Source organism: Leuresthes tenuis, unplaced genomic scaffold (genome assembly GCF_036924035.1).
Source record: "Leuresthes tenuis unplaced genomic scaffold, fLeuTen1.0.hap1 SCAF_23, whole genome shotgun sequence".
Lineage (NCBI taxonomy): Eukaryota > Metazoa > Chordata > Actinopteri > Atheriniformes > Atherinopsidae > Leuresthes > Leuresthes tenuis.
Window position 1 is genome coordinate 18,965,227 of NW_027325377.1, and position 27,688 is coordinate 18,992,914.

At 40.3% G+C, this 27,688-nt stretch overlaps 1 protein-coding gene across 6 annotated transcripts in view; it reads right to left on the bottom strand.

The window, feature by feature from the left end:
* Positions 1-26,832, bottom strand: part of pcloa (piccolo presynaptic cytomatrix protein a) — a 61,558-nt gene extending 34,726 nt beyond the window's left edge. For all 6 annotated transcript variants that reach the window (XM_072377385.1, XM_072377383.1, XM_072377382.1 and 3 more), the window contains exons 1-4: positions 26,383-26,832; positions 23,017-24,208; positions 20,560-21,585; positions 3,402-3,602 (exon numbers count right to left, since the gene is read on the bottom strand). In XM_072377385.1, coding sequence (XP_072233486.1) covers positions 3,402-3,602; positions 20,560-21,585; positions 23,017-24,208; positions 26,383-26,594 — 2,631 coding nt within the window. In that variant the 5' untranslated portion in view covers positions 26,595-26,832. The remainder of the gene's footprint in view (positions 1-3,401; positions 3,603-20,559; positions 21,586-23,016; positions 24,209-26,382) is intronic.
* Between the last annotated feature and the right edge of the window lie 856 nt (positions 26,833-27,688).

Below are 27,688 nucleotides of genomic sequence, written 5' to 3' on the forward strand. Positions count from 1 at the left end.
ACAGGGACTGAAGCTACTGATACAGACATATTCTCTGATGCTTCATCTTTCTTTGATTCAGTGCTCTTTCCTACATCAGACACAGTAGTGCCATCTTTGTCGCTCTCTGCACTCACTTTAGATACTGTGACAGTTTCCTGTGTATTGCCAGCAACAGGTTGTGACTCATCCTCTTTCTTGTCGTGTTCTGTTTCCTTCTGTTTGATTGACAGCTCAGATACTTTCTCAGGCACATTTTGATTTTCAGCAGCACTTTTTGCCAATTGTGAATCAGTCTCAGCCTCACTCAGAGAGAATTTCTCCTCACAGTCTTTATCACTGGCTTGCGGCTTACTAATAACAGCTGAAGATAACACCGGATCCACACTTTGCACACTGACCTTTTCTTGCACTTCATATTCGGGAGGTGGGGGATCAAAGATAACCTCTGCTTTGTCAGATTTTTCATCTGCCTTTAACGTAGTATCCTCAAGTGTTTGATTCTCCTCTTTTTGTGCTACCTCTGCTATGACCTGAGACTTTTCTTTCTCCCCTGACTTCTCTGGCAATAATACTGTCTCAACAAGGCTTTCTCCAATTGGTTCGGACTTTTCCTCTGGTTCTACTTCTTTATTAATCAGTTCTTCTTTTTGTATTTCCTCAACAGTCAGCTCCCCAACCTTTTCAGATTCATTCTTCTCCATTACAACACAGTTATTTTCTGTTACAGAACTGTTGACTACTGGACATGAATCTGTTTTATCAACCTCATCCTCCACAAGTTTTTGATCATTTGCGCTTTGAGCTGTTTTTGTATCCTGTTCCGAAGCTTTAGGTTCATCAGCTTTTACCTTGGTAGCCCCTTCTGCCCCCTCATTTATTTTCACCCCAACTGACAGTTTCTTGTCAGCATCCCCAAGTATTTCCTCCTTATTTGTGTCCTTGTTATTAATGAGTTCTTTAGTTTCAATAGTATTCTCTTTATGTGTTTTCTCAAAAGCTTTGGTTTCTCCTTCAAATGGAGAAACAAGAGGAGGGTTATCTCCCATATCATGTGGAGAAGGCTCCTTCTCTTTATCTATGGGTTTGTTTTCTATTTCATTTGCCTGACTCTCTCCCCCTGAAGCTGAGGCAGAACGTTTCTCTGCCTCTACTTGGGTTTCAGACTCTAAATGCATTGAGGGTTCTGGTTTTAATTCTTGCTGTGTTTCATCGGGTTTAGGGACATCAACTTCGTTGACAAGGGTTACAGGACATATTGCTTCTTCTACCGGCATTATTTTGCTTGTTTCATTATTTGCAGCATCTGATGTAACACTATCAGGCCTGAGTTTTGCTGTGATGTCTGTTTTCTCAACATTTAGTGGTGTATCTACTGGAGCTGATGGACTTTCATCAGCTGGAATGACTTGGGGTTCGTCTGTCAGCAGCTTTGCAGTTACATTCTCCTCTTTCACATCTGTAGATGTAAAATCTGGTTGAACAGGAACTTCAGGAACTGAAGTTTCCTCTGTGACAGCTTCAGGAATCATGGCAGGCATTGGCTCAACTAAATTTGTAATTTCTGGAAGCTTTTCTGGAGTCACCTCTAATTTCACATTGTCTGCTTGGTGAATTGCGTCCTTGCTTTGTGTAATTTCAGGTTTTGGCTCAGGTTCTACTTCAGCAGAGGCTGTTGTCTTGTCTAAAACTGCATTAGTCAATGGACTTTGCATCTCACTTTCCACAAGGGAAGAAAGGCTCTTTGTCACAGTACTGTTCTCAGAGTTATTTTGTTGTTGCATAACTTCTGGGATTTCACTGACAATTTCCCTCTGTGCTTGTAATTCAACATTAGATACCTCTGTGTCTGGATGAGGATCATCCACTTTCTCAGAAATACTCTGTTGTTGTTTCTCAGCTTCTGGCATTTTACTAGTAAGTTCACTCTGTGCTTGTTGCTCAGTGTTAGATATTGCTGGATCAGGATGAGGATGATCTTTTGCTGCTTTCTCACAGCTACTCTGTTGTTCTTTCTGAACTTCTGACATTTCACTGACATGTCTGCTCTGTGCTTGTTGCTCTGTGTTAGATAGCTCTTTGTCAGGATGAGGATGATCTTCTGCTGCTCTCTCACAGCTACTCTGTTGTTCTTTCTGAACTTCTGGCTTTTCACTGACATGTTCACTCTGTGCTTGTTGCTCAGTGTTAGATATTGCTATATCAGGATGAGGATGATCTTTTGCTGCTTTCTCACAGCTACTCTGTTGTTCTTTCTGAACTTCTGGCTTTTCACTGACATGTTCACTCTGTGCTTGTTGCTCAGTGTTAGATGTCTCAGGGCCAGTATGAGGATGATTTTCTGCTGCTTTCTCACAGCTACTCTGTTGTTCTTTCTGAACTTCTGGAATTTCACTTATAAGTTCACTCTGTGCTTGTTGCTCTGTGTTAGATAGCTCTTTGTCAGGATGAGGATGATCTTCTGCTGCTCTCTCACAGCTACTCTGTTGTTCTTTCTGAACTTCTGGCCTTTCAATGACATGTTCACTCTGTGCTTGTTGCTCAGTGTTAGATGTCTCTGGGCCAGCATGAGGATGATCTTCTGCTGCTCTCTCACAGCTACTCTGTTGTTCTTTCTGAACTTCTGGCATTACACTGACAAGTTCGCTCTGTGTTTGTTGCTCTGTGTTAGATACCTTTGTGTCAGGATGAGAATGATCTTCTCTTGCTTTCTCACAGCTACTCTGTTGTTCTTTCTGAACTTCTGGAATTTCACTGATAAGTTCACTCTGTGCTTGTTGCTCTGTATTAGATACATCTGTGTCAGGATGAGGATTATCTTCTCCTGCTTTCTCACAGCTACTCTGTTGTTCTCGCTGAACTTCTGGCATTTCATTGACAAGTTTGGTCTCTGCTTGTTGCTCGCTGTTAGATAGCTCTTTGTCAGGATGAGGATGATCTTCTGCCGCTTTCTCACAGCTACTCTCCTGTTGTTTCTGAACTTCTGGAATTTCACTGACAAGTTCACTCTGTACTTGTTGCTCAGTATTAAATACTTCTGTGTCAGGATGAGGATGATCTTGGCCTGCTTTTTCACAGCTACTCTGTTGTTGCTCAACTGTTGGGACTTCACTGATACTTGCACTTTGTGTTTGTTGATCACAATCAGATAGCTCTGTCTTGGGGTTAGGATGGCCCTCTGCTATTTTCTTAGAAATGTTCTGTTCTTGTTGAACTGGTGGGATTTCTGAAGCACTCTCAGCTAAAGTCTCTGAATTTGGATGTTTTTGTTCAGGATGAACTACATTTTTAGACACTGATTCATCTACTTGTGACTGTGTTTGTTCTTCTGACTGTGGTGTTTCCTGAGGACTGTTCTTAGCAGGTAGGGAACTAAGTTTAGGTGAAATTGGTGTACAAGAAGGTGTAGTTTCAGGTTCTACCTTGGTCTCAGAAGCTGGTAGGGTTACGTCTGCTGCATCTTCTACAGGTTTGCTATCTACAGCAGCAGGGGCATGGGTGGAGGAGGGGGCAGGAGCAGGGGAAGGTTGTTTCTTTGGGGAGGCCATAGATGTTGGTGGCATATCTCCCAGCTGGCCTGACATGGCTCTTTGGGTCTGACAGTTCAGGCAAAGCCATTCTTTCTGTAAGACAAACATGAGAACAAATTGTTAGTACACAGGGAGAACAAGCAAAATCTTCACAGAAAGGCCCCTCATCGGATTTGAACCAGGAGTAATGCTGCTGTTAGGTGACGGATCTAGCCAACACACCACCACGTAGACCCTATCAATGGTAATTGAAAATAGGGCTATCACAATAGCTGTATTTCACTGCATGATTATTGTAGCCAAAAGTATTGCGCTTTAAAAATTGTACCATATATAATCAGAATTCAAACATTACAGATCAAAACGCAACATAATCATACATATCCTTAACACAATATCAATGTTTCATTCATTTAATGTCACAAGTATCATTAGGTGCATATATGCACCATCTAAATATGGATATGCTTTAACAATTTCAGCACATGTACACATACCAACATACTTACAATGTTTATTAAACCACTTCAGACACTTAACACTGAAAACAACTACTGCACAACAATTGTAACTGCTTTTCCCAAGACCCTTTGCTGTCCAGTCCAAATTACTTATCTGTTCTAATGAAGTCCAGCACAGGGAAATTCAAATAAAATGTTCAGTGCTATCATTCATTTAAGTTCAATAATTGGTCACAATTCCCTCCTTAAAATAAACTGGAATGGCTGACACTTCGGTTATTTCAAATTGTGCTTCCCTGTCTTTGCTATTGTATTATTGCTGTATGTTACCAAGTACTTACTAAAGTACTTTAGTAAAGTAGTAAAGTACTTTACTTTGTAAACTAAAAGCCCTTCAGGAAGCTATAACTTAAGAGCTGCAGTTATTATTACGGTTTATTGTCTCCTTCTGCTTTGCTTCAAGTACAAAAATGATAAACAATCAATATGCTGGAATTTGAGAGCAAAATATAGTGAAAACACATCCTACCTAATAACGTGGAGACACTAAACCAAAATAGAAACCTGGCACTAACATAAACAAACACTTCAGTTCACATTTTGACAAGTGTGCCAATATTCCTCCGTAGCCCCTCTCTTATTTCTCCTTGCTTAACAGCAGGGTTTATGCTAAATTTGAGCTTCACAGAGCCTCTGTGCTAAGTCATGCAGCCTCTCTCCAAGCACAGAAAACAGAGGAAGAAACAATGAGAAAGGAGGGGGTTGGAAGAAAATGACAGAGGGAATGTTGCAGCGACGTGGTTACATTAAATAAGGCATGAACGGCCATGTTTAATCCTTTCCTAAATAGTATAAATCTTACTCTGTAGAAGGAATGACACACCTACATGCAAATGTGAAAAGGCAGCAAAATGTTTAAACTTAATTATGTATACAGCGCATATATAGGTAATTGTGTGTGTTTGTATGTGTATGTCAGTCCTTCTATCAGTCCCTGCTGAAAGGACTTGAAATGTAAGTCTCTTCAGCTTGGCAACTATATCAGTATATCCAGAAAGAGCTGGCACTGAAAACTGGAGAGATGGCTGCCGATAGGAATTGCTGAAAACCAATTCAGTCAGACAGTTGGTTAGCCTCAGCCACTTAAGAGCCTGTCATCACAGACATTATCAAGGAATCACAACAGGGATGCTTAAAGCTTTTACAGTACATCAGTGTGCCTCTTGTTGCAGTCCCATTTTACAGCTTCTTTAACCCTTAGGAGTCTGCGGGTGTCACATGTTTTATTGATTATATATATGTTTTTGATTATATCTATTATGTTGTATAAAGAATCCTATGGGTTAAATAGCTCTGATATTATACCATTAGGGACACCAAGGTGGTATGGTGGTTGGCGAGAGGGTTTCTGGTTCAAATCCTGGCTACAACATACATGTTACCTAACTGGTGATTCTAAATCCTCCCTCAGAGTGAGTGTGAGCGTGCAAGGTGGTTTGTCTTGTTTGAGTGGCCCTGTGATGGACTGGCGACGTGTCCAGGGTGTACCCTGCATCTCATCCAATGGCAGTTGGGATAGGCTCCAGCCCCCCCCCCCCCCCCCCCCCAAAAAAAACCTGAATTTTATTAAGTGGATATAGGAGATGGATAGATTATTCCATTGGTCGATTTGGCAATGTACTGATAATTTTTACAGTGAGTCTAACAAATCAAGTGATTAATTAAGTTGATTGTCTTGGCTAACAAGGGGTTCAGTGTCTTGCCCACGGATAATTTCACACGAGTCAGTAGACAACCACTGTATGACTCGAGCAACCCCACACCCACCCAACAGCAGGACCACACCAGTAAAGTTTGATTTATTTAGTGACACAAATTTAAATGAGCAATAATGGTTCACTCCTCACAAAACGAAAGACATATATCTTTCTCTTTTTTTCTTGTTTGTGGGGCCTGCCTGCTTATATCTCTGACTATTTTCTATGACGTCTTCTGCAAACAGCAATAAAGATGATTCACACAGTCAGAGCAGGGGCGTCAACACTAATCTAGCGTCACATCGACACCAAAGAGCTGGCGCATACCATCACCCACGGAGATGAGTTTATGACAGTACTAATGGCATACATACAGTCATACAAAAGGCATGACAGACCTTTGAGGAAATCAACATATCGCTGCTTCTTCCGACATGGCGTTCAATAACAAAATCAAGCTCATACATCAGAGAAAAATTCAGAACAGATTCAGAGTGAGTACTCAGAACATTTGACTCTTAATCAAAGCTTCCTCCAAAGGTCACTGGGAAAAGACAATTTGAAAACCGCAGACAGGAACCAGATATTGGGATGGGATGGGATGGGCCTTACTCATGTTAGGTTAATGTTTCCAACTGAGAGCTGGTTTGTTGTGAAGGTCATAGCAGCTCTTTGATTAAGATGAGGAATCCTTTGAGGCATTTACTCATCTAAATTTAGATATAGCAGATCAATGAGAGCGTGTGAATTCATTGTTTTATCTCTCAACACTGCCTCTACTTCATACATTCTTGCACATATTCTCATACTTGCTCAGTATTTTGTATAACTTTAAACTATTGTTTTGTTTTATTACTTTGTTTTGTGCTGAATTTTGCTCAATATATCTTTTTTTTCCCTACAGCAAAAAAAAAAAACTGTGATCTTAAAGGATCAAGTGGCAGATGGGTTGATGGAAACAAAAAATAGAGAAAAGGTTAGGTAAGTTAAACATGATATAAAGAAAAGAGGGTGATAATGGTGTGAGAGACAATAGAATGGAAGGAGGATGAGTGAAGTGGATATGAGCAAGAGGAAAAATAGAACAAAGGAGAACAGAAAACAGACTCAACTAAAAGCAGGAGGAGAAAAGGAACATGATTTTGTGAGTTAAAGGGTGAGGCAGTTAAGGACCTAAATGGTCATTGGAAATGGCTCAGCACCAGATACTGCCATCATGCTTAACATTATCACCCTGTCAATCTGCAAATCAATTGCCAGGAAGTAAGGACAAGCTGCAGTTGATGGTGACTTCAAAGAATTACCTTAAAATGTTACAGCACTGGCTTTGTTTAGAAGTATCTACATGTAAAGACCAGGTTAGTTATTTCCACATTTTAAGCCTCCATGATAATCTAACCAGCAGCTGGATTTTTTTTTTTTTTTAGATACATTATGGAATAATCACATTTTTTCCTGTGGTTGAGATTTGGGGGGTTTAAAGTCAGTGTTAACTCAAAGATTTATTGTTTTCAAATATCTGAAAATGTGTCATTCATGGAGCCATTCAGATTTACAGGTTATCCTCTTCTAATTTCAACTTCACATGATGCTGCATTTATTGCACCTTGAAAGTGGGAAGTTACCATCATAAGTTATATAGTTAACTTAACTGAAGAAGAAAAAATATCATGATGCTCTACCAGTACTTTGTTGTATGTCTTATATCCCTACAAAGAAATGTGAAACATAATTTACTTTTCTAAATTTCTATCAGTTGGAAGTTGTAAATTTGAATTTCCCATCTGTTACTGAATGCAGCATTAGTATAGCAGTGGCCAGCCATTTAAAAAACATTAAAAAACAGCCATATCATCTGTTCTTATTGTTAAACTTAGAGGGATGGAATGAAAGTTTAAGATGGAGGTCCCAATGATGTTATTAGCCAGCCAGTAGCCGTCATGGCCTGAGCTGCAAAATTGAACAACATGGCTCACAATGAGACTGTTCCTAAAAGAGGGACCGACCATCTACCAGTTGTATTTAGTTGAACTGCAGACAAGGGGAATTAATCTTTTTTTAGGAATACAACTGCCAGTCAAGTATATACCACTTTTGTGTGTGTTCACAGATCCTGAGCTATTTACTGTATGCTTTCTCATACCACAATAATGTGCTCCAAGGGTTATTGAGTATTACATGCCTCAAAAGAGACAAACCCTGAGGAGTGGGACAAAGGGGAGTCGAATGTCTAAAATTATCTGCTTGAATAGTGGCATAAATTAATGTGAGAAACAAGGGCTACTGGGCTGTGTCTGTGTGATATTTTTTACCAAAGGATTTTACAGATATTTCATTGAGACCTCTGGAAATTGTGTCAGCTTGTAAAAAAGGGCATAACGTATCTATTTTAAGGAACGCATTTCAAACTGATATTTACAGCAGATTTGTCAAGCACAGCCTTTGTAATGAAAAATAAGAATAACAAGAATGACAAAACCCTGGGAAGTAGAGACTTGTCAATTCACCTCTCAGCCCTGAAGCTTTTGCTGAAATTAAAGTCTTCAAATTGCTGTCCTTATTCTCATTGATTAGTGGCCAACTTAATTGTAATGCACAAGATTGCAAGCTGAACATCACAGCATCAGCTCCTTTGCAAGCCAAAAAAGATCTTTCTCTTAATAAATGCAACATGGTTCAAGATGTTCCCAGACCAGATTGAAGTACTGTATTTGTCCATTCTCATGTGTTGATGGAATTCTCATTGGACTCATGAAACGAAAGGTTAGTAACCTAATATTAATGGAGGTATTGCCAAACAAGAAGCAAACAGTGAGGGTAGAGGCTGAATATTTCAATTCTACTGTCAAAATGCCTTAATCACAAGTTAACTTTACTCAGAAGTCAGCGTTAAGTGAGCCTATTCTTAGAAAACTCCCAGGAGAAACACGGATTGAGCAAGTTGATTATCCCCTCTAAATACAAAGCTTTTACCTGGCTGAAACCTGACAGATGACATCTGTTTCAGAGGATTTTGTTATTTTTACTAAGTTGGTTTCTCTCCAGAACCAACTTCGTAAAAATAACCACATAAGACAGCTTCCCTTTTAAAAGTAGATAAAATGATAGAGTTTGCTTCTGACACAATAGCCATTCAACAGTCCATTCAGCATAAAAAGCCCCATTAACACAACGTTTCTGATTTTCCTGGCACCAAATAGCCCCACAGATGAAGATCACAACTTGCCTATAAATATTGCATCACATTTAGTTTAAAATCAAAATGTGGCAAATCAAAATGTATTCTGGACAGTAGACATTTTCTGAAGTTGGGTATACACAGGCAACTTTTGTAGATGTTAACCAACAACATCATCAGCAGGTAGAAAGTCTTCATGTAGCCCCCCAAAAAAACCATTAAATTAAGGATTATTTGCCAACAAAATCTAGGTTGAGAAAATCTAAAACTTTGGTTTGGACAAATAAAAAAGCATCATTACAACCATCCGCTGTTGTTGACTGCTTTGTAAAGAACTGCCTTTGTGATATGTAACTGTTAGCTGATGTTGTAGCTTTCTGCCCTACACTTCCCTAAAAATCACTTTAATGAGATTGATGAGTTTATTTATATTAGTGTCAGAGGGTGTGAAGACCAGATACCTCATACAGTATTTGTCAGACACAGGACAAAAAGTGTTCTGCCTATTCACCTGCTGATAAACATATTTGTTTTCTGTTTTTCTGCTGCCAACTATCAGTGCAAGAAAAAAAACAGAGAGAGAACCATCCATTATTATTATTTTTCCACCCACTTAAAAAAAAGACATCTAAAAGAATGTGTAAGCCTAAAGAGCTTTGGTTAACAAACACATTAAGAAGCTTGCAGTTGTCTAAAAAAGGATGTGAGGAGGTGGGGATACCCACTCAGATAAGAACCCGTGTTTCCTTAAAAGTGTCTAGCAATGTGATGTAGCATGCAATTATGCAACATGGTTTGTAGGCAACTTTTGTATTTTATGCTCTTTGATCAATTTTAGATATACTTGCATGGAATGATTTATGGTTCCATTACATAAATGACATACAAAAAATACACGGTGAAATAGTGAAGTATATTCTTGTGTTAAAGCACATCATAGTCCAAAAAATTTAATTTCTTTTAACTTTTTCATGGAAAAATAGTTTTTATTTTTGTCCAGTTATTAATTAGTCAATTACCTGATGTAAGTCAGAAAACCACCTTTGTCATTACTACCCAAGATGGTAAACACTGTGCACTTGTAAATGCCATAAGCTGGGTTCAAATAGGGGGCTCTTTAGCACAATTTAGACTTGGAACCCTTCAAAAGTGGTAAAAATGTGTGGGGGTCAAAATATATAGATGTCATCTTACTTGCATATTTAAATATGGCATGCTCATTTATGGCTAGAAGAATTCTGTGACTGGCACACTGAAAACACTGAAAACAATACCTAGTTTGGAGCCCTTAAAGCAGCTAGTAGAGCTCTCTGTCCCTGACAAAATCAAGCAAAGGTTGACTAGTCTTGTCCCTTTCTTTATGGAAGGCTTTTTTGTGAGAGATTGTGCCTTATTAAGTGCAGAAAAACTTGAATATTTTGCCGACACCAGACCACACTGCAGGGGCTTGTGAGCATTAACATGCACACGCAGTCAGCTTCAATGCCACAACATAAAGGACGGAAGCTTGGATTACAACACGCACAAAGAAAGTGACTTCTTTCTCTTGAAAGAATGCCATTACACTGCAATATCTTCAGAATTAAATGGGTGTTAGCTTATATTGGGAATTTGTGCTTTATGTTACAAGTTAGCTAATTTAAATAGTCTTACTCATTGTATTATGATAATTACTTAAAGGCATAAGCCACATCAACATTTCACAAAATTTCAAAATCCTTAAAAAAAAAACAGAAGCATCTCCAGTTCTTACACACTTATCTACTAATAAGCTGTATGAACAACTTCATTATAGTTTCAGCCCCCTCCATAGCACAGAAACTGCTCTTGTTAAGATTTCAAATGGCCTCCTCATGGCTGCTGACACTGGTCTACTAACAATCCACAGTCTTCGTGACTTGAGCGTGGCTTTTGACACCATCTCACACAGTATTCTTCTTATTCAATTGGTATCACTGGCACACCCCACAACTGGTGTAAACCCTACCTTTTTGGCTGCACTCAGCACATACAGATCAATACATTAAAGTCACAGTCATTTCCAGTCACCACCAGTGTTCCCCAGAGCTCTGTCCTAAGGCATCATTTACTTGCTTCCGCTTGGTCATATTTATAACAAATTCAATATGATTTTTTAGTGCTATGTGGATGACACCTGGCTCCACCTATCCTCCAAGTCCACAGCTCTTCTCCCTCCTTCCTCCCTCTCTGATTGCCTAGCTGAAAAAAATGTTGCTTCACAGCTAATTTTCTCAAATTAAACTGTGGTGAAATGGAAGTTCCTGTCATTGGCACTAAATCAACCATATCCAAAGCAAACAGTTGTATCTTAAATATGGATAATTCCACTGTTTCTTCCTCATCTCAGGTTAACAGTCTGGGTGTCATCCTCAATAGCACATTCTTATACTGCTCACATACATAATATTATTTGGTCCACTTACTTTCATCTTCGCCTATACTTGTTCACACCCTTGTTAAATCCTGCTTAGATTACCGCAACTCACTTCTCTTTGGTCCACCTATCAAGTCTTTATACAGACTCCAACTGGTTCAGAACTCTGCCACCCGTATGCACCCAGAATCCCCTTCACTAACCATATCATCCCTGTCCTGAATGATTGTCAGGACAGAGGGGATTGATTGTCCTTGATTTTAAAATTCTACTCCTTACCTCCAAGGCCATTCACAACCTTACCCATCCCTGTCTGAACTCATCCACATCAGTACACCCAACCGCACCTGGCTACCATGGGAGCTAGAGCCTTCAGCCACTCTGCACCCCGCCTCTGGGAACTCTCTCCCACCTGACATCGGCAACATGGACTCTCCTTCCATCTTCAAATCAATGCTGAAAACTTACTTATTCAAATGCACATATGGCTTGTGATTTTTTTTCAATCTATCTGGTATTCCCAACTAAATGAAAGATTATAGTCTCTTAACATTATTAATCGCATATTATCATATTTTTATCTTTTGTATTGTAAAGTGACCTTGGGTGTCATGAAAGGCATTGTATTTTCATTATTATTATTAGTAGTAGTATTAATATTATTCTATCAAAACTTTGTCATTATTTCAAATAGAATACTAGATTTGTAAATATCTAGACCATACTTGCACATTCAAGTAGTGATAAACCACTACAACTATAGTAGTCAAAACCAGATCCTAAAAGAAAAAATAAATATGTGTAATGGATGAGAAACAGACGATTCACGCTAAAAGTCTGAGATGTCTCAACACACTGCACAGATGGCTTCCAGCTGTTTTAACATAACAAGGCAGCAGTTTAATCTAACAGTGCTCTTCGTCAGGCATTTTTCAAAAATATGAAGAATGATTAGGAATCTAATAAAAAAAAAACAAAGAAACAACTATTCAGCGGGATTTCAAGTGCAAAGAAGCTGCTTTCATATATACTTTACAACATTTTCAATGATGTTACGGTTCTTACAATGCTGTCGATGTGACTCATTGGCATGAGTCACGACTGCTAAAACAAACTACAATAGTCAGGTTGTCATTGTCTGCACAGCTTAAGGCTCCATAGAGTGGCACCCATATCCTTTGTGACACCACCCTTTCCTCCTCCTCCATCCTCTATTGGACACCCTTTCTTGTCACAGTAGTTTTTCATCTCCTCTCCCCTCTGTTTTGTTTCTGTCCTCCCCCACACCACACTGAAATGTAATAAGGCTGTGTGTTTATTAATCATTTCATGCCTCTTTTACTTTTTTTCATGCATCCTTAGAAGACATATGATTGTTTTTTTTATCCAGGGTCTTACAGTTCTTTCATGTTGTAATTTAGCTGTCAATTAATTTAACCTGTCAATCAAATAAGTGCCAGCTTTATATATATACTCCATTACAGATGAAAGGCACCACTGAAATTGAGCAATAATACATCCGCTTGCTTCTTAGTTTTTTTTCTTTCTTTCTTTTTTAATACACAAACATGATTTTCAAGAGCGAAACTATTACCTCATTCAAGCAGAGCTTCTGGCTTTGCCAACTGAATATTATTTGGGTGCATTAAAAAAAATCCTGAGTGTGTTGAAGGGACAAAGAGAGAGCAGCAACAGTCAGGATGTAACTATAACAGCCTGTGCTAACAAGATGAGGTTGATGCCAGAGTGTGTGTGCTTAAAAGTGTTTGTGTATCTCTGCCTGCCTGTCCTCCAATATCTGTCTGACAAGGGCTCAGTCCTGGCACGTCAGAGTTCTTGGCTTTTCTCCTCCCATTTTTTGGCACTAAAGTCTCAGTGAAATGTGACTCTGGCAAATCATGCAAAAATTAGTAAATTAGTAAGGGGATTATTGGAAATCATTCTGGAGAAGAGTTGGAGGGGGTGCTGTAAGAAGAGTTAATTATGATCATAGTCATTTGGTATGGTAAACCAACCTTAGAATGAAAGGTTTAGGGAAATGCGGTGGACTAAAAAGTGGTCTACCAGATGTATTGCTCAGTCAAAGAATAAATACATTATTTCTATTCAGGTGCCAGCATTCACGCAGTGTAATATAGTAACCTATGTACTTCCCAATGAACAGATCAAAGTAATGCACACACAAAATCACTTCAACTAAAAACTAACTAAGAACTAAAAATATCCTGCTAATGTGGCCATCTGTAGGTCTCTGTGGACTGCCTGGTGCTGCAAGACCATCTTAAAGGAGGAAATATAAAAGGAAACACAAAAGAGCTACTAAAGGCTGTTAAAGGAGGGGGGGCTGCCCTGAAGTCCCTTGTGTTCTCCCCTTTCTCCCCTTTGTGGCTCTCCTTTGTGGCTGTGCCTATTTTTGTACAGTTCAGGCTCCTGGCCGAGTGATAGGAGAACTGTGAGGCAAGTGAACTGTATGGGGCAGATACAGTTAAACTCACAAACGAATCCGTGTAGTACAGAATGCAACAGATCAAATGACTGGGTAGTATATGAAAGCTGTGATGTAGATCAGTTACACAAAGCTGAGGTTGAGAGTGTGCCATTACTGTATGACAGGTCTGTTTTCTGCATGTCCATGAGTGTATGTATGATCAGCTTTTATCTGCCAGTACAGACTCATGAAGGTTCAGGCTGTGGAGGAGGTGAGGACACTATCATAAAATGACAATGAGGAAGAAGGAAACAGGAATCACCATGCAAGTGAGTGTGTGCATTAAAGTGTCAGACCAGTGAAATGTGAAAAACATGCATCAACACTCAACGCAATAACATATCTTTGTGTTACTTGCAACATCGAATTGATAAATCATTATATGTCCAAACCCAACTTCCCCAATGTTTGTAAAAGTTGTGGAATATATGGTAAACTTTTTGGAGGCCAGCAATCCTCCACATATGATGGTTTACAACTTTTCATATTCATAAGGAGTAGTTCAAGGAAGGGTTAGCATGACAAAATGCTACCCAAGCTTCATCATACAGCAATATTAAATAAATCAAATAACAAATAAATATCTCATATATTTTGACTTTTTTTGTCTGTTGCCATACATTGTTTAATAATAATTAAGGCAAGGGAGACTATTTGAGACACATTAAAGCATTAACACTGTGTTTTTTCTAGCAATTTACAATATATTTAACAAATTCAAGTTACAGTGATGAAAATGTGCTTAATGTGCAAATTCTCGCTTTTATTTTCGGGTATTTTCATGCTAATTGGAGGGAGAGTTTAAGGATTATAGCTCTTTGATATGCAATACTCAGGGATCAAATATAACCGGACACTTGACTCAAAAGATGTGTCAGGAACAGATGCTGATTATTCCTTTCTCATTTATTCACCAATTAGGCAGATAAAAGGTCTGCAATTGATTCCAAATGTGGCATTTGCATTTGGAAGCTGTTGCTGAGAACCGAAAATGTGATGTCAAAGTGGCTATGAACTCAAGCTAATCAAGTCATTCTGAGTCTAAAAGACTGGAAAAACAGATCAAATCTGTATAGAGATATAGCAAGGTCCTTAGCAGTGGCCAAATCATCTATTTGGTATATTCTAAGGAAGAAGAATGCACTGATGGGCAGCATTAAAAGAGACAGATTTTCAGAAAGGAGGAACGTTGTGGATGATTTTCATATCGTTTCCATGGTAAAGAAAAACCCCGTCACAACATGCAGCCAGGTGAGAAACACACTCCAGAAGGTAGGTATGTCATTCTTCTTTACCATAAAAAGAAGACTTTATAAGTCAAATACAGAAGGTTCACAAGAAAGGTGTGCACCATTCATGAGCCTTAAAAAAGAAAGACCAGATTAGACTTAGAACCACATTCTTGGATAAATTGAAGTGAGATCAACCTGTCAGTGGGTGAAAAAATGTCTGTGTTCAGACATGTGAAATCACCATTCGCAGTCGGAAATTATCCAATCTGAGGAGTGCAGACCATTCTGATCACTAGACAGAATCACTCCTGACAGGAAAAGCGACAAGGGTTGAAAGTTTTCAGATATAGCATGAAATACTTACCATGCTCTGGATGAAGGCAGGCACGGTTTCTGTTATATCTGCGTATCCTGATATGAATGTTTTTAAGCAGTGCTTAGCAGAATGAAGGGAAGAAAAAGGTATGACGTAGGCCTCAAACAGCTCATGATCCAAGTCATACATTATCGCCTGAAATGAACATGGAGGCAATGCGACAGCAAGGGTCCACATGGGTTCCAGTGGGTCAATAATATTTTTTAAGGATTTGACAGAAGACAGAAATATCTGCATGAATTTTAAAGTTTATATATTTATACTGTCCATTTAGATCTATCAAACTGCTATAAAAATGATTATGGTGCTTTTAAGTTCAGATGGACAACAACCAAAACACGATGACACGACTAAGGAATTATCGAGTACATGGATTATTCAAGTCAATCAACTGATCTCAACTCGTTGAGATGCTTTTCACTTGCATGTCAGAAAGACTCATGAACAGCAACAGCAACCAATGATGCCTGAAGCAAAGGCCTGGCAAAGCATAGACAATGTGGAAACATATTCTTTGGTGATGGCTTCCAAACTTCAAACAGTCACTTCCATCAAAAGATTCTCAACAAAGTATAAGAAATATTAGATATTAAACACAATTAGAAATATTTAATTCATGTTGATGTGAATTTGTACAACAGTATACCATAATCTTCCAGCTGTTGAAACACATCAGCAGGATCACTTTGCTGATTCAAATCAATATCTTTGGTAACTTCAAAGATTTGTAGTTATTGACAATGTAGTAGTCACATCGATCAACCAATCGGATGCAATTCAGCAGGTACAACAGTAGGTGAATGTATTGCTGCTGCAGTTTGTTGACAGTGCAAAAATAAATGAGCCCATAGCTTAAAACCCTGTAGTTTACAACTCAGTTATCAGATACTGATGATGATTCTGTAGCACAGACTGCTTTTTAAAGAGGAAGTAATATCCTGTAAATAAATTGCTCTGCCGATAACCAATGAATAGAGCTCTGCTGCTAAAAGCAACTGATTACGGAGCGAGAGTTGTGATTCAATATGCTGTTCACTTAGAAAAATAGACTTTGATTATATTGTACTGATTATGAACACCACTGCTAGTGAATTTGGAAAACTGCTAACTTCCAATCAAACCCCACCACAAATTTTAAAATTCAAAGGCTGTGATTTGGAAACTGCTTTCTGTAAAAATTTGTGAAAAAGTAAAAATATGATAAGAATTTTCTTTTTGTGATACAGCACATAACTCACAGCTTTTCCCTGAGCTCCAATTCTTTGATTTGTGCTCGTTAGCAAAGGGGAGCCTCTCCCATCTTATGTAAGACATCTCCAGCAAGCACTCTTTTTTACTGATAAGGCCAACATGACATGGAGCCTGAGCCTACAGTAATGTCGCTGAGCAGCACTAGACTCACATTTACAGACTTCCCCTACATCAAAGGGAGTGACAGCAGGACAAAGCAGAGGGATAGCACCACTAAGGGAGAATCTGTCAAAGAAAATACTTTCTTTAAAAAGGTTGACAGGCAACCAAAAAGCAAATATTGCTGGCATGTCTTATATGGACAGGAAAAGATCAAAAGATGCTCGGAAGAAGACCTAAAACATCTGGAAATGATACATTAAAAAAAGAGACAAAGTGACAAAAATGCCAGAAAGTGACAGAAATGGACAGAAACAAAAAGACAGCTGTGACAGAAAGAAAGCGAGAATAAAAGAGAAAACAAAACAGGAGAGCTTTTCCTTGTGGGGTGCCTAATTTCAAAACTCATATTGATGGGGATTAAGCAAAAATACCTGAGAGAGGGATCAGGCCTCCATGGAGATGACAAGCTTCCTGTTGCCCTTTAAATCCTTTTAGGAAACAGAGATTATGCCCACACACACACAAACTCATTACAGTATGCCTGCACACTCATTCAACAGCATTTCAATATAAAAAGACCATCAGGAGCATACTCTTACTGTTAAGACAAAAAGTCACTCAAAAAGCACCTACAATAGCCTGCACCAGTCTGTTGTTTCACATCTCATACACAATAAGTCTAAGTATTCCTAATAAAACAAATTACTGTTAAGAACTCCCATTTCTGCAAACACACACAGTCACACTCGCACACTCACTTGCGTCAGCAAATGAACCCTTGCTGACAGCTGCCATGATGACAGCGAGTGACACAGAGGTGAGGCACACTATGTAGGGGGTAGATGACTCAACCAAGGTGTTGTGTGCACGTGTGTGTCTAGTACAGAATATTCCACATACATGCTCACAATTGAACTTGTTCAAATTCTATTGATTTTACAATGGCACTTGCTCTTCAATATTGTGGCAAGCATGCGCAATTAGAAAAGCTAATAACTGTCAAAAGAGGAATTCTAAAGCTTTTAGTCACGTGATTATGCCATTTCAAAAGAACCTTTTTAAGCGTGCAGGAAGGTCGTTCTAGTTCTTTCAGTCTGGGGTACATTCTGGCATGTGAAAAGTTAAAATGGGAAATACAGCTTCCTGCTTTTTAGACTGGTGACCAATATCTAAACATGCAGATGTCCATTAGCTTAGCACATAAAGTGGATATGCTGAAACAGATGTGGCGTTTTTCTGTTACATGGTACGGTGCAGTACGATTTGACTTGGCGTGGATTTTCCATGCATTGTTTTCCTTTTTACATACAGTATCCCCTCTCTGTGAGCGGGATCAGCTGTTTATCAGTGCAGCTGCAGTGACAAAGGCGACACATAACAGATATGCTTATTACATTTCATCAATTCAGCAGACGCTTTTATTCAAAGCAACTTAGAAGTTAGGACTGTAGAGGAGTATTAGTAGTTATTGCAGTAAATTAGTTTATGACAGGCTTTTAGTACAAAAGGGTTTGAATGTCTTTTGGGAGAGGTCATTAACAACTGAATGCTACAGAGCTCAGCTCAGGTCAGCAGAGAAACCAAAATCGATCTGTAAATCCATTTTTGCAGTTAATAAACATGTTCATGTATTCATTAGCCATGCACGTAGTGTGGTATCTGTGTGCACAAAATGAGATATTTATTCTCTAAATGGTCGACTTCATGGGACAATGAAGTGTCTCACTGTGAGCAGGCTACTCTGGAGATATTGTTCACACCCATTCTGTCTGACCAATCAACACTATGCAATGTTTCCACATCACCATATAGTTTTTACTCAGTTCACTTGGATTTTCAGATGATGTAGAACCAAAAAAAAAAAAGAATTGGACAGTATCCATTACATGGTATAACCTAAAATAGAAAACAACAAAAAAAATGAGCCAAGCTGTTGTTTACTATGCGGTACTATGAAATTGAAAGAATCCATGGATTTTAAAAATAAAGAGTCTGCTAGCCCACTATAGCTCACTAAATAACATACATCTTAGTTATTTATTCAAGAACAAAACCAAAGGGTAAAAACAACAAGTCACTTTTGCATTTAAGTTGCCACATGTTTATGTTAAAGATATTAAATTACATTTTGTGCACTTTGCATTAACTATTCATCAATATGTGGCCTAGGAATGACATGAAGAAAAAAGCTTTTTGTAGGTGTTCTCAACAGTATTTTTCAATTTCCTGGAAAACAAAACAAAAACAAAATGTTGATGACTCATCCTGCACTCGGGGCCATTAACTAACTTTTGTATCTAATGAAACAGCAGAATTTCAGCATGGCTGAAGTAAAATGGTGGACGGTGACTGCCCTCGCCACTTAAGCTGAGAAAACAGAACTGAGTAAGAATTTCTTGAGGTGCCCTCTGTTTTAATAGGAAACATAAATATTTGGCAGAAAATAGCACCACGCTAGTTGTTTTATGGGAACATAAAAGTTTTGTACCAAACTCCAGGAGGTTATTGATCTTACTTTTCAAATAGCTGTGTCATCTGCTGGTTGCTGCATCTCGTTGAAAAGTTTTCAGAGTGCCATCTGTTATCTCATCTGACTCTCAGATTAAGCTGTGAGTAACCTACTTGCCAAATAATTTCTTTACAAGGTCACAGGTTATTGAAAAGTAAAAAAAATATTTACTAGAGCTCAGTTTCCACTCATAATAAAAGGTGATATTCTAGAAGAATTTATCAGCTTCTTTAAAAATAGATATGGTGCAGAGGTCTATTACCAGCTTAGTCCCACTAACTGTTACTGGAGGCTTCTCAGAGGGCCAGGAATACTCAGCAGATTACTAAAGACACAAATACACCACCAGCAAACAAAGTAGTCAACACATACAGCCAATTGGCAAACTTTTCAAGAAGATACAACAAAACATCCTTAGTTACCAATGTCCTTAGTTCATTTACCTATATGTGGCCTTTATGTGGCCGAGTAACAAATGTGGGACGTAAATCATGTCATACAATGTCATATAATAACTATACCTCACATAGAATACTAAGCGTGTGTAGCATATGTGGTTGTGTTATCCCTGCTGAGAAACTGCTTAACCAAAAACACTTTTTTGGACTCTTTTCCCATTATATACTGATCCTACACCATAGTGTACCATCTGTTCTGTGGTACTCATACAGCCTTGTGATGGTGCTTTCACATGAGAGAGCACTCTGTGGAAATACCAGCAGACTAGTCCTCACACCTCGGTTCATAAGCAGGCCAAAAGTGTTTGGTTTCCACAATGAATGGACACACTCACATAAATGCAAAAGAGCAAATGTGTACACGTATGTACATATTTGTATGCTTCCAATTCACAATTGAAAAAAAATACAGTGATCAGGAGGGAGCTTGTGTGGCTTACTCGCACAATCATAATGTAATACATGCATGATCACAGATGGCGAACACAAAGTATTGGGTTTCAGAGTCAAGTGTCAATGGTTTGAAGAGATAGGTGATCTTGCGACCTCCATTTGAAAAAACCTAATTTGTCTTCACTTAACTTTTCTTCCACCCTTCCAAGAAAAGCTTGACAGGAACTGATTTACAACACAGCATAACTAACCACATCTATAGAGCCACTGGCCAAACGCACAACTGAAAACTTCTTGATTGTATTTCACAGTGACCTATTTTAATGAAACATCGAGATGATGTTCTATTTATAAACAGCAGAATTACTAAAATCAATGGTAGATGCAGTGTGCTGAAAGTGCAGGAAGAAGTAGCTCTTAAAAGAACTGATATGATTATAGGCTTCTTACCTCTCCTAAGTGAGGAGTGGGGTTGAATCCACAAAGATTGCACACTTCCTTCTTGCACTCGGTACACAGACTGTAGTTGGGTGTGTCGGCTGATCCAGCACTCAGCTCCACATTACAGAGAGGGCAGTTTCTCTTGGCTGCTGTGGCTGGAGCTGGAGCTGGAGCTGGAGCTGGAGCCGGAGCCAACTGAGCTGCTGGAGCCTTCTCTTTCTGCTCCACAGAAATGGTTCTAGGGAGTTTCTTGGATCTAGCAGGAGGGGTGTCAGGAGCAGAGTCTGAATCTGGAGGAGACCCAGGACCAGAGAATGGAGAATCAGGTGGTGAACCAGGGCCAGAATCTGGTGGCGACCCAGGTGGAGATTCCGGTGCTTTGTCGTCCTCTCCAGAGACAAGATTGGTGGCTGAGCTCAAAAGGGATGATCCAAAGCTAAACATCTGAGATGCAGCAGCGGGAGGTTTAGCCGATTCTGTCAAACCTCCAAAACCTCCAAATAACTTCCCAGCCACTGACTCTTCCTGTTTTGGTGCAGCCTGTGTTTGAGGCTTCGATGACTCCATTAACCCACCAAACCCACCAAACAGTTTGCCTGTAACAGACTCAGCAGCTTGTGTAGCAGCTGTAGGAGGCTTGGCTGCATCTGTGAGGCCTCCTAAACTGATACCTCCTAACCCTCCAAAAAAGCTTGACTCCTGTTTGGCTTTAGCTGGAGACTGCTGGGGACTGGACTTCTGCTGAATGGGGCGACCTGTCTTGGGGTCAATTTTTGGGGATCCTGCCAGCGACGACCCCGGGGAGAGTGGTCCTGGAGAGGATGTACCTGGGGATTTCTGCCTTGGTGTGGTTGGAGGGGTTAATCCTTGGTCAGTGGTGCTCTGCTGCTTTATCAACAGTTTGCCTGGCTTTCCAGGTCCCTGTCTCTGAGGTGAGGGTGGTGCTGAGCCTTGCTTTGGCTTTGTCATGCCAGGGGGATCCATTCCTCCCATCGCACGCTGCATCTGACAGTTCAGACATAACCACTCTTTACCCTGTGCAAGAAAGAAGAGAGGTTAGACTGAATAAAAACACATTTTTCATACTGTTGTGAGCGCAAACAAAATGTCAGTAAGCATAATAAGTAAAACTCTTAAAGAGCTTTTTTCTCATTTAGGACATCTTTTAATCAGTGTTTCAAATTATGTTAAATTTACAATTGAATCCTGTTTTCCTCAGCTACATAGCTTCTTGAAACATAAACATTCAAATTTGGCACCAGTAAGACAGAAAGACATATACAATTCCTACAAAAATGGCAAAATCTTCCCTTAATTACAGTATAGGTAGTGTATATGTTGGTGATAAATGGTTGCCTTTTATTGTGTTTGTTTGGCCATTCCACACACCTGCTCATAAAACAGCCTGGTCACACTAAAGAGTCCTTTGTTTTGTGTTTGGCTATCTCCTTGGTTTCCACTGTGTTCAAGGTACAGAATTGAAAAGGGCCATTGTTGACAGTTTGATTAGTATCTAATGCAGTATGTATGTGTGTGTGTATAATGGTACTTATTGCTTACATTTATTCAAACAGCTAAATCGACCCAACATTTAAACAGATGGTTTTTCTGAAATGATTTGTTAGTCTATTAAAATCTGCTTCCTGAATTGCTAAAAACTAACAGGCCCCAACCTAGATGTACAGAGCAGAAAATGTAAAGACGAAGTTCAAGCAGACGGCATCAGTCACTCTGCTGTGCAATAATCATGGCCCAAAAGCGTTTATAGTTCATGTGTGACATGTCATGAGTGTTTTCACTGGCTGGCACAGTATCTTCCTGTGGCTATGATATGAGTCACCTTGATCAACATTCCCTGGGTCCATATGGTCCCTCTGTTCCTCAAACTGTGTTTGCACTCTTAGGAGATGCACTCCCTCTGCCAGACTCAGAGAATAGCAATATGCTGTTACCAGGCTTGTGTTGGATTGAGGTATACTTTAAAAGTGTGCATATTTTGTCTTCTGAAAATGCTTAAATCATATTGGTTTATCTAAATTTTGCTATGTATTTAATTTGATAACTCATTTTGACAAGACTCTTGGTGATTCTAATGTGAACAAGAGAAGTCTTGAGTTACCAGAGATCATTTTTGGGATGATATATTTGCAGTGTAATGTGGAGCCCAATGTCTTTGACAACAAGTTTGTTAATTCACATCAAGAAAAAACTGAAAAATACATGACCTTTACCACTGCCTGCATTCAATAATATAACCCCTTCTGTAACGGGTAAATGCATTATGTTGGTCGTAAATTGGAACAACAAGATATTTCTAATTCTCACAGCTATCTATAGAAGGAGATTACATGAAATTAGCAGTTTATGGAATCTTGTTTAAGTCATGATTACCCATTCTAAAAACATTTGAACAAAAGGAAATTCAGAAAAAAAGAAACAACAACAAAATAACAGTCACTGTCTTACCGCTGAGTCTGGTGGGCTGAAACCACAGAGGCTGCAGACTTGGTTCTTACACTCGGTGCAGTTGTTATAATTTGGCGGGTCCTTAGATCCAGTGTTCAGCTGGGTGGTTTTACACAATGGACAGAGTACACCTGCAGGCTTTCCAGCACCCTGCTGACCTGGAGGAGGTCCAGCACTTTTTCCTGGCACCCCAGGATGAGCCCCAGTGCCTTGTGGCCCTTGCTGTTTGGGTCCAGTTTTTCCAGGTCCTTGTTGTGGTGGGCCACCTTTTTGCTGGGCAGGACTACCCTGGTCTGGTCTGGGTGCCTGTTGCCCTGGGGGGACTTGGCCTGGTGGCCCTTGACCTTGCCTGGGGGCCTGCCCACCAGGTCCTTGACCAGGAGAACCTTGACCTGATTTTGGCCCTTGACCTGGTGGCCCCTGACCTTGCCTGGGTCCTTGACCAGGGGGTCCCTGGCCAGGAGGGCCTTGACCTGGTTTGGGCCCCTGGCCTGGTGGTCCCTGACCTTGCCTGGGTCCTTGACCAGGGGGTCCCTGGCCAGGAGGGCCTTGACCTGGTTTGGGCCCCTGGCCTGGTGGTCCCTGACCTTGCCTGGGTCCTTGACCAGGGGGTCCCTGGCCAGGAGGACCTTGACCTGGTTTGGGCCCCTGACCTGGTGGTCCCTGGCCTTGCCTAGGTCCCTGACCAGGAGGTCCTTGACCTGGCTTTGGACCCTGCCCAGGAGGGCCCTGACTCTGTTTCTGGGGTCCTCCCCGCTGTGTGCCTTTTGGAACTGGCCCTTGCTGAGGATCCTTCCCTGGTGACTTTCCTGCCTGCTTGAATTCTGTTGTTGCTGGTACATCTTCCTCCTCCTCATCCCCAAATAGTCCAAACTTGGGGATGTTGACAGCATCACCCATGGAGGATATGGAGGACGAAACAGAGGAGGTCATAGATGATACAGCATTGAGGGGGTTGGCCCCGCTGAGGAAGCTGGAGCCAAACATGCTGGGTGACTTGGTCTCGGAGGGTTTCGGCTCCTGCCGGAATCTGGATTCAAAAAGACTGAGCGATGAGGGGCTGCGGCCAGGAGTGGGCTTGCCAGGTGGACCCTGGTTGAAGGCGTCAACAGTTCGGCTTTTACTGAGTCCTGCTGGGCCCCTAGAGGCCCCTACCTGCTGGTAACGCTGTTGAGCATCAGATTCTGAAGGTCTGGAAAGGAGACACAGAAATAGTCATTGTTATGTTCATTTTCTTTAAATTGTCGCTGTGAGAAAATCCTGTTTGCCAAGTCAACACCAACTCACAGCTGCTCCAAAATAAAAATAACAGACCCAACTGTTTCCAAGACTATTTCATTTGAATACTTCTGAAAATCTACTTTGGCTACACATATTTCATCTGTTAATCCTTGTAATCCTAATGGAAAATTTAACATCTGGTAGGAGGTGAAAACTAGCATTTGGCCAACACTTGGCATTTGGTCACATTTAATAATTATTTTAAAGTTCCACTGTCCCCAAATAGAAAGAAAATAATTAACATTCACTCTGACATCCAGTTGCAATTTATTAAATTGGTACAAAAGATAGACTGACAAAACCAGAAAAAAGAAAAAAAATACCACAAGAACTAAGCATTATTTGTATTGAACTGAAGAGGATACTGCAAGCAGACATATGTTGTTGTTTTTTATGTTGACTAACTGACTGCAATGTTATCAATGTGCTTTGTTCATTCAGTCAATTTGCTTGGAATGTTTACTTGCTACACTGCCTCAAATGTTACACCACTGTGCTGATAATGCAAGACTCAGGTCATATCACTAACAGTTAGGCCTGCTCAACACATCAGAGAATACAGGATGTGTAGCTATAGCAGCCGAGGGGTGAAGCTGACCAAAGATGAATACCGATGAATGACACAGGGTGTAGATTGGTGAGATGGAGTGAGAAATACCCAGCTACACTGGAGTAGGCTGAGGAGCCTTTGTTAGGTCAGAGCTAGAGGCAACATTCACAACCCACACAAAGCACAAGCCAACTGGATCTTTAGAAAAATACATCAGTGCACTAATGGACTGCCAGGATGTTGTTTTATTAGTGCACAATGATGTATAGATGCAACACATAGATCACACTGCATTCTCAGACTGTTGTTTTGAAGTCCCTGATGTTTTTGCCTTTATCAATGACATTACATTTGCAGGCAATATAGTGTAATGCTGTAATGAATACAGCTTCTGATTATTCTAATAGGCAACGCGAGTAATACACAAACGTGAGGGGTAGCGGCCCAGCAAACACTATAAGTGGTCTTGTAATGCCTGCTGTAAGCCAGTTCACTGCAGCGGGAGTTTCAGAACCACGGACAGCAGCGGTGAGATTCAGAACCATGGACAGCGATAAATGTTCATTCCAAGACGGGCGCCTCAACAGCAGAAGATGAAACTAGTTTCTTTTTTGCACAAAAACGCTCAGAATACAGCAGGAGGAAAGACTAAGTGAGATGACATTAACGCCTCTGTTCTATTTATAGTCATATTAATATTGATGCACCCCTCCCCCCAATCTCTACCTCAGATATAAATAACAATTATCCCCAGTTGGAGCCAATTAGCAGTGACGCGCATCACTTTACCTGATAGCTACAGAGAAATATTTCCCGTTGCCATGAATGCAACTCGAAACTGGACACTTAATGGCAGCTTTTTCACATTTCCTTTCACTACACAGCACATTTCCTTCGCAACCGATTAAAATGCAAAGTGAAATTCGGGAGTGCGCAGTTTAACTGGCCATTTTAGAGAGGGAGTTACACAACAAATTGAGGTGGCATATTTGTTTAGCTGGGTCTTCAGGCGACGTTTAAACGGGAAAGGGGGTTGGGTGGGGGGCACACTAGGCACGACAGATTTGCTTTCCCAGCAGGCATTTCGACAATTTCTTACAAATACAGTTGGGGGTGTGTCTCTAAGGAAAGACACCTCTCTGATCTCACATAAAACAACAGATCAAATCAAACCGTCCTTTTTTTAAAAACGAAAAACATTAAATGTAGGATCGTCGTTGATATATCCATGAAGGAACAACGGAAGCACAAAACTCACAGCTGCCGTACAAATTAGCTTATATTCGAGATGCTGAGTGTGTTCGGCAAGAAAGAGCTACACTCTGATCGTTCGATGTTGATGATCCATCAGTCGTTTCTTAGTGCGGTTTGTATTAATGGATTAAATAATGGGCGTGAACAGGGTATCAACCTCCTTATTGCCCCTCTCTCTAAATGATGCTGCACACTAGCACAGCACATCCACTCGCCCCTCTCCAATACACTCGCTTGGATATGTTTTCAGAAAATTAAAGCATGCAGTTTAAATTCCCTGCCTTCTTGCAGCTGCTGCGCCCCCGGGCTGCCTGCTTTGCGCCCTTGACATCGCCGCGGTGAGCTGCCTCTTCTCTTCCTCGCTGAGTTCATTCAGATTGACCGGAGTCCCATCAGAGACCCGGACAAAGCCACCCTTCCCGTCAGGTGCCAGCCCGTCTGGTAGCCCAGACGTCGGCCCTTCACCTCCTTCCAGGCTCGCTTCGTTCCCCATGATCGACCCCTCCCGTCCCCCGTATTCGGATCAATGCGCGATCCGAGCTTTCTTCGCCGTTTTTTATCTCCAAAAAGCGCCAAGAAGACGGTATTCCTCTGTGTCTCGAAGCATCTCAGATAATGTATATGTTCTGGTTAGTTTCATGCCCTGTCCCGCTTCTCCATTTCCACCATTTCTAGTTGTTTTTCTGTGTCTCGCATCTCTGCAGCTGCACACCACAGTTGCCACAGTTTTCCGTGAGGGGGGTCTCCAATTTACTACTGCTCACAGGCACAAAAAAAATATTTCCGGTATGTTTCAACAAAATAAAATGCCAATTTTATTTGACGATCAAAGCAAACATTTACTTCAAGTGTATTTCCATCCAGTCCAAACTGCTTAACGTAAATTAATGGAAACATTAGAAATTCTAATAGTAATTTTATGGGAAAATCTACGACACATGAAGTCGTAGCACCACACAAAAGGAAAACCTATCAGCTAAAATACGTTAGTATATTTGGAAAAACTTTACACCGAAAAGAAAAATATGACATCCGCTCTTTTCTGTGTAACTCTAGTTATCTTAATGCAGATTCTCTGGCAGCCTCCTGCTCACCGCGCATGTCCGTCTTAAACAGGTGATCCGAAGACATCAGCAGATGAAAATGTGTATTTAAAGCGACCAGCACAACTAAATGTGTCTGGTTTGATTTTATGAGGGCCCCAGAGTGAGTCGATGATTACTGAGGAAGGTTGGGGTCACAGATGCTTTCTTAACGGGCTTCTCCTCAGTTTGTGGTTTGAAAGTAGGTCAAACCAAAGGAGACAGCTGTAAATAATATTTGTGGGTAAAGTATCAAGTGCTCTAGAGGGTGTCTGGAAGATGTTTAAGCCTTTACACTTCATGACCTCTTCACATACAAAGTCATACACATACAAATGGTTTCTAGAAGAGCAAAAATGTTAAAGAAGTGTGAATCCAAAATAAGATATCTAATATTAGAAGAGATTGTTGTCATGAAATATTCAATAACACAGATAAAACTCTGTCTGCAAAGGTTCACAGATGACTCATATCATGAATAATATGCTTTTTTTTAGTTGGCAGA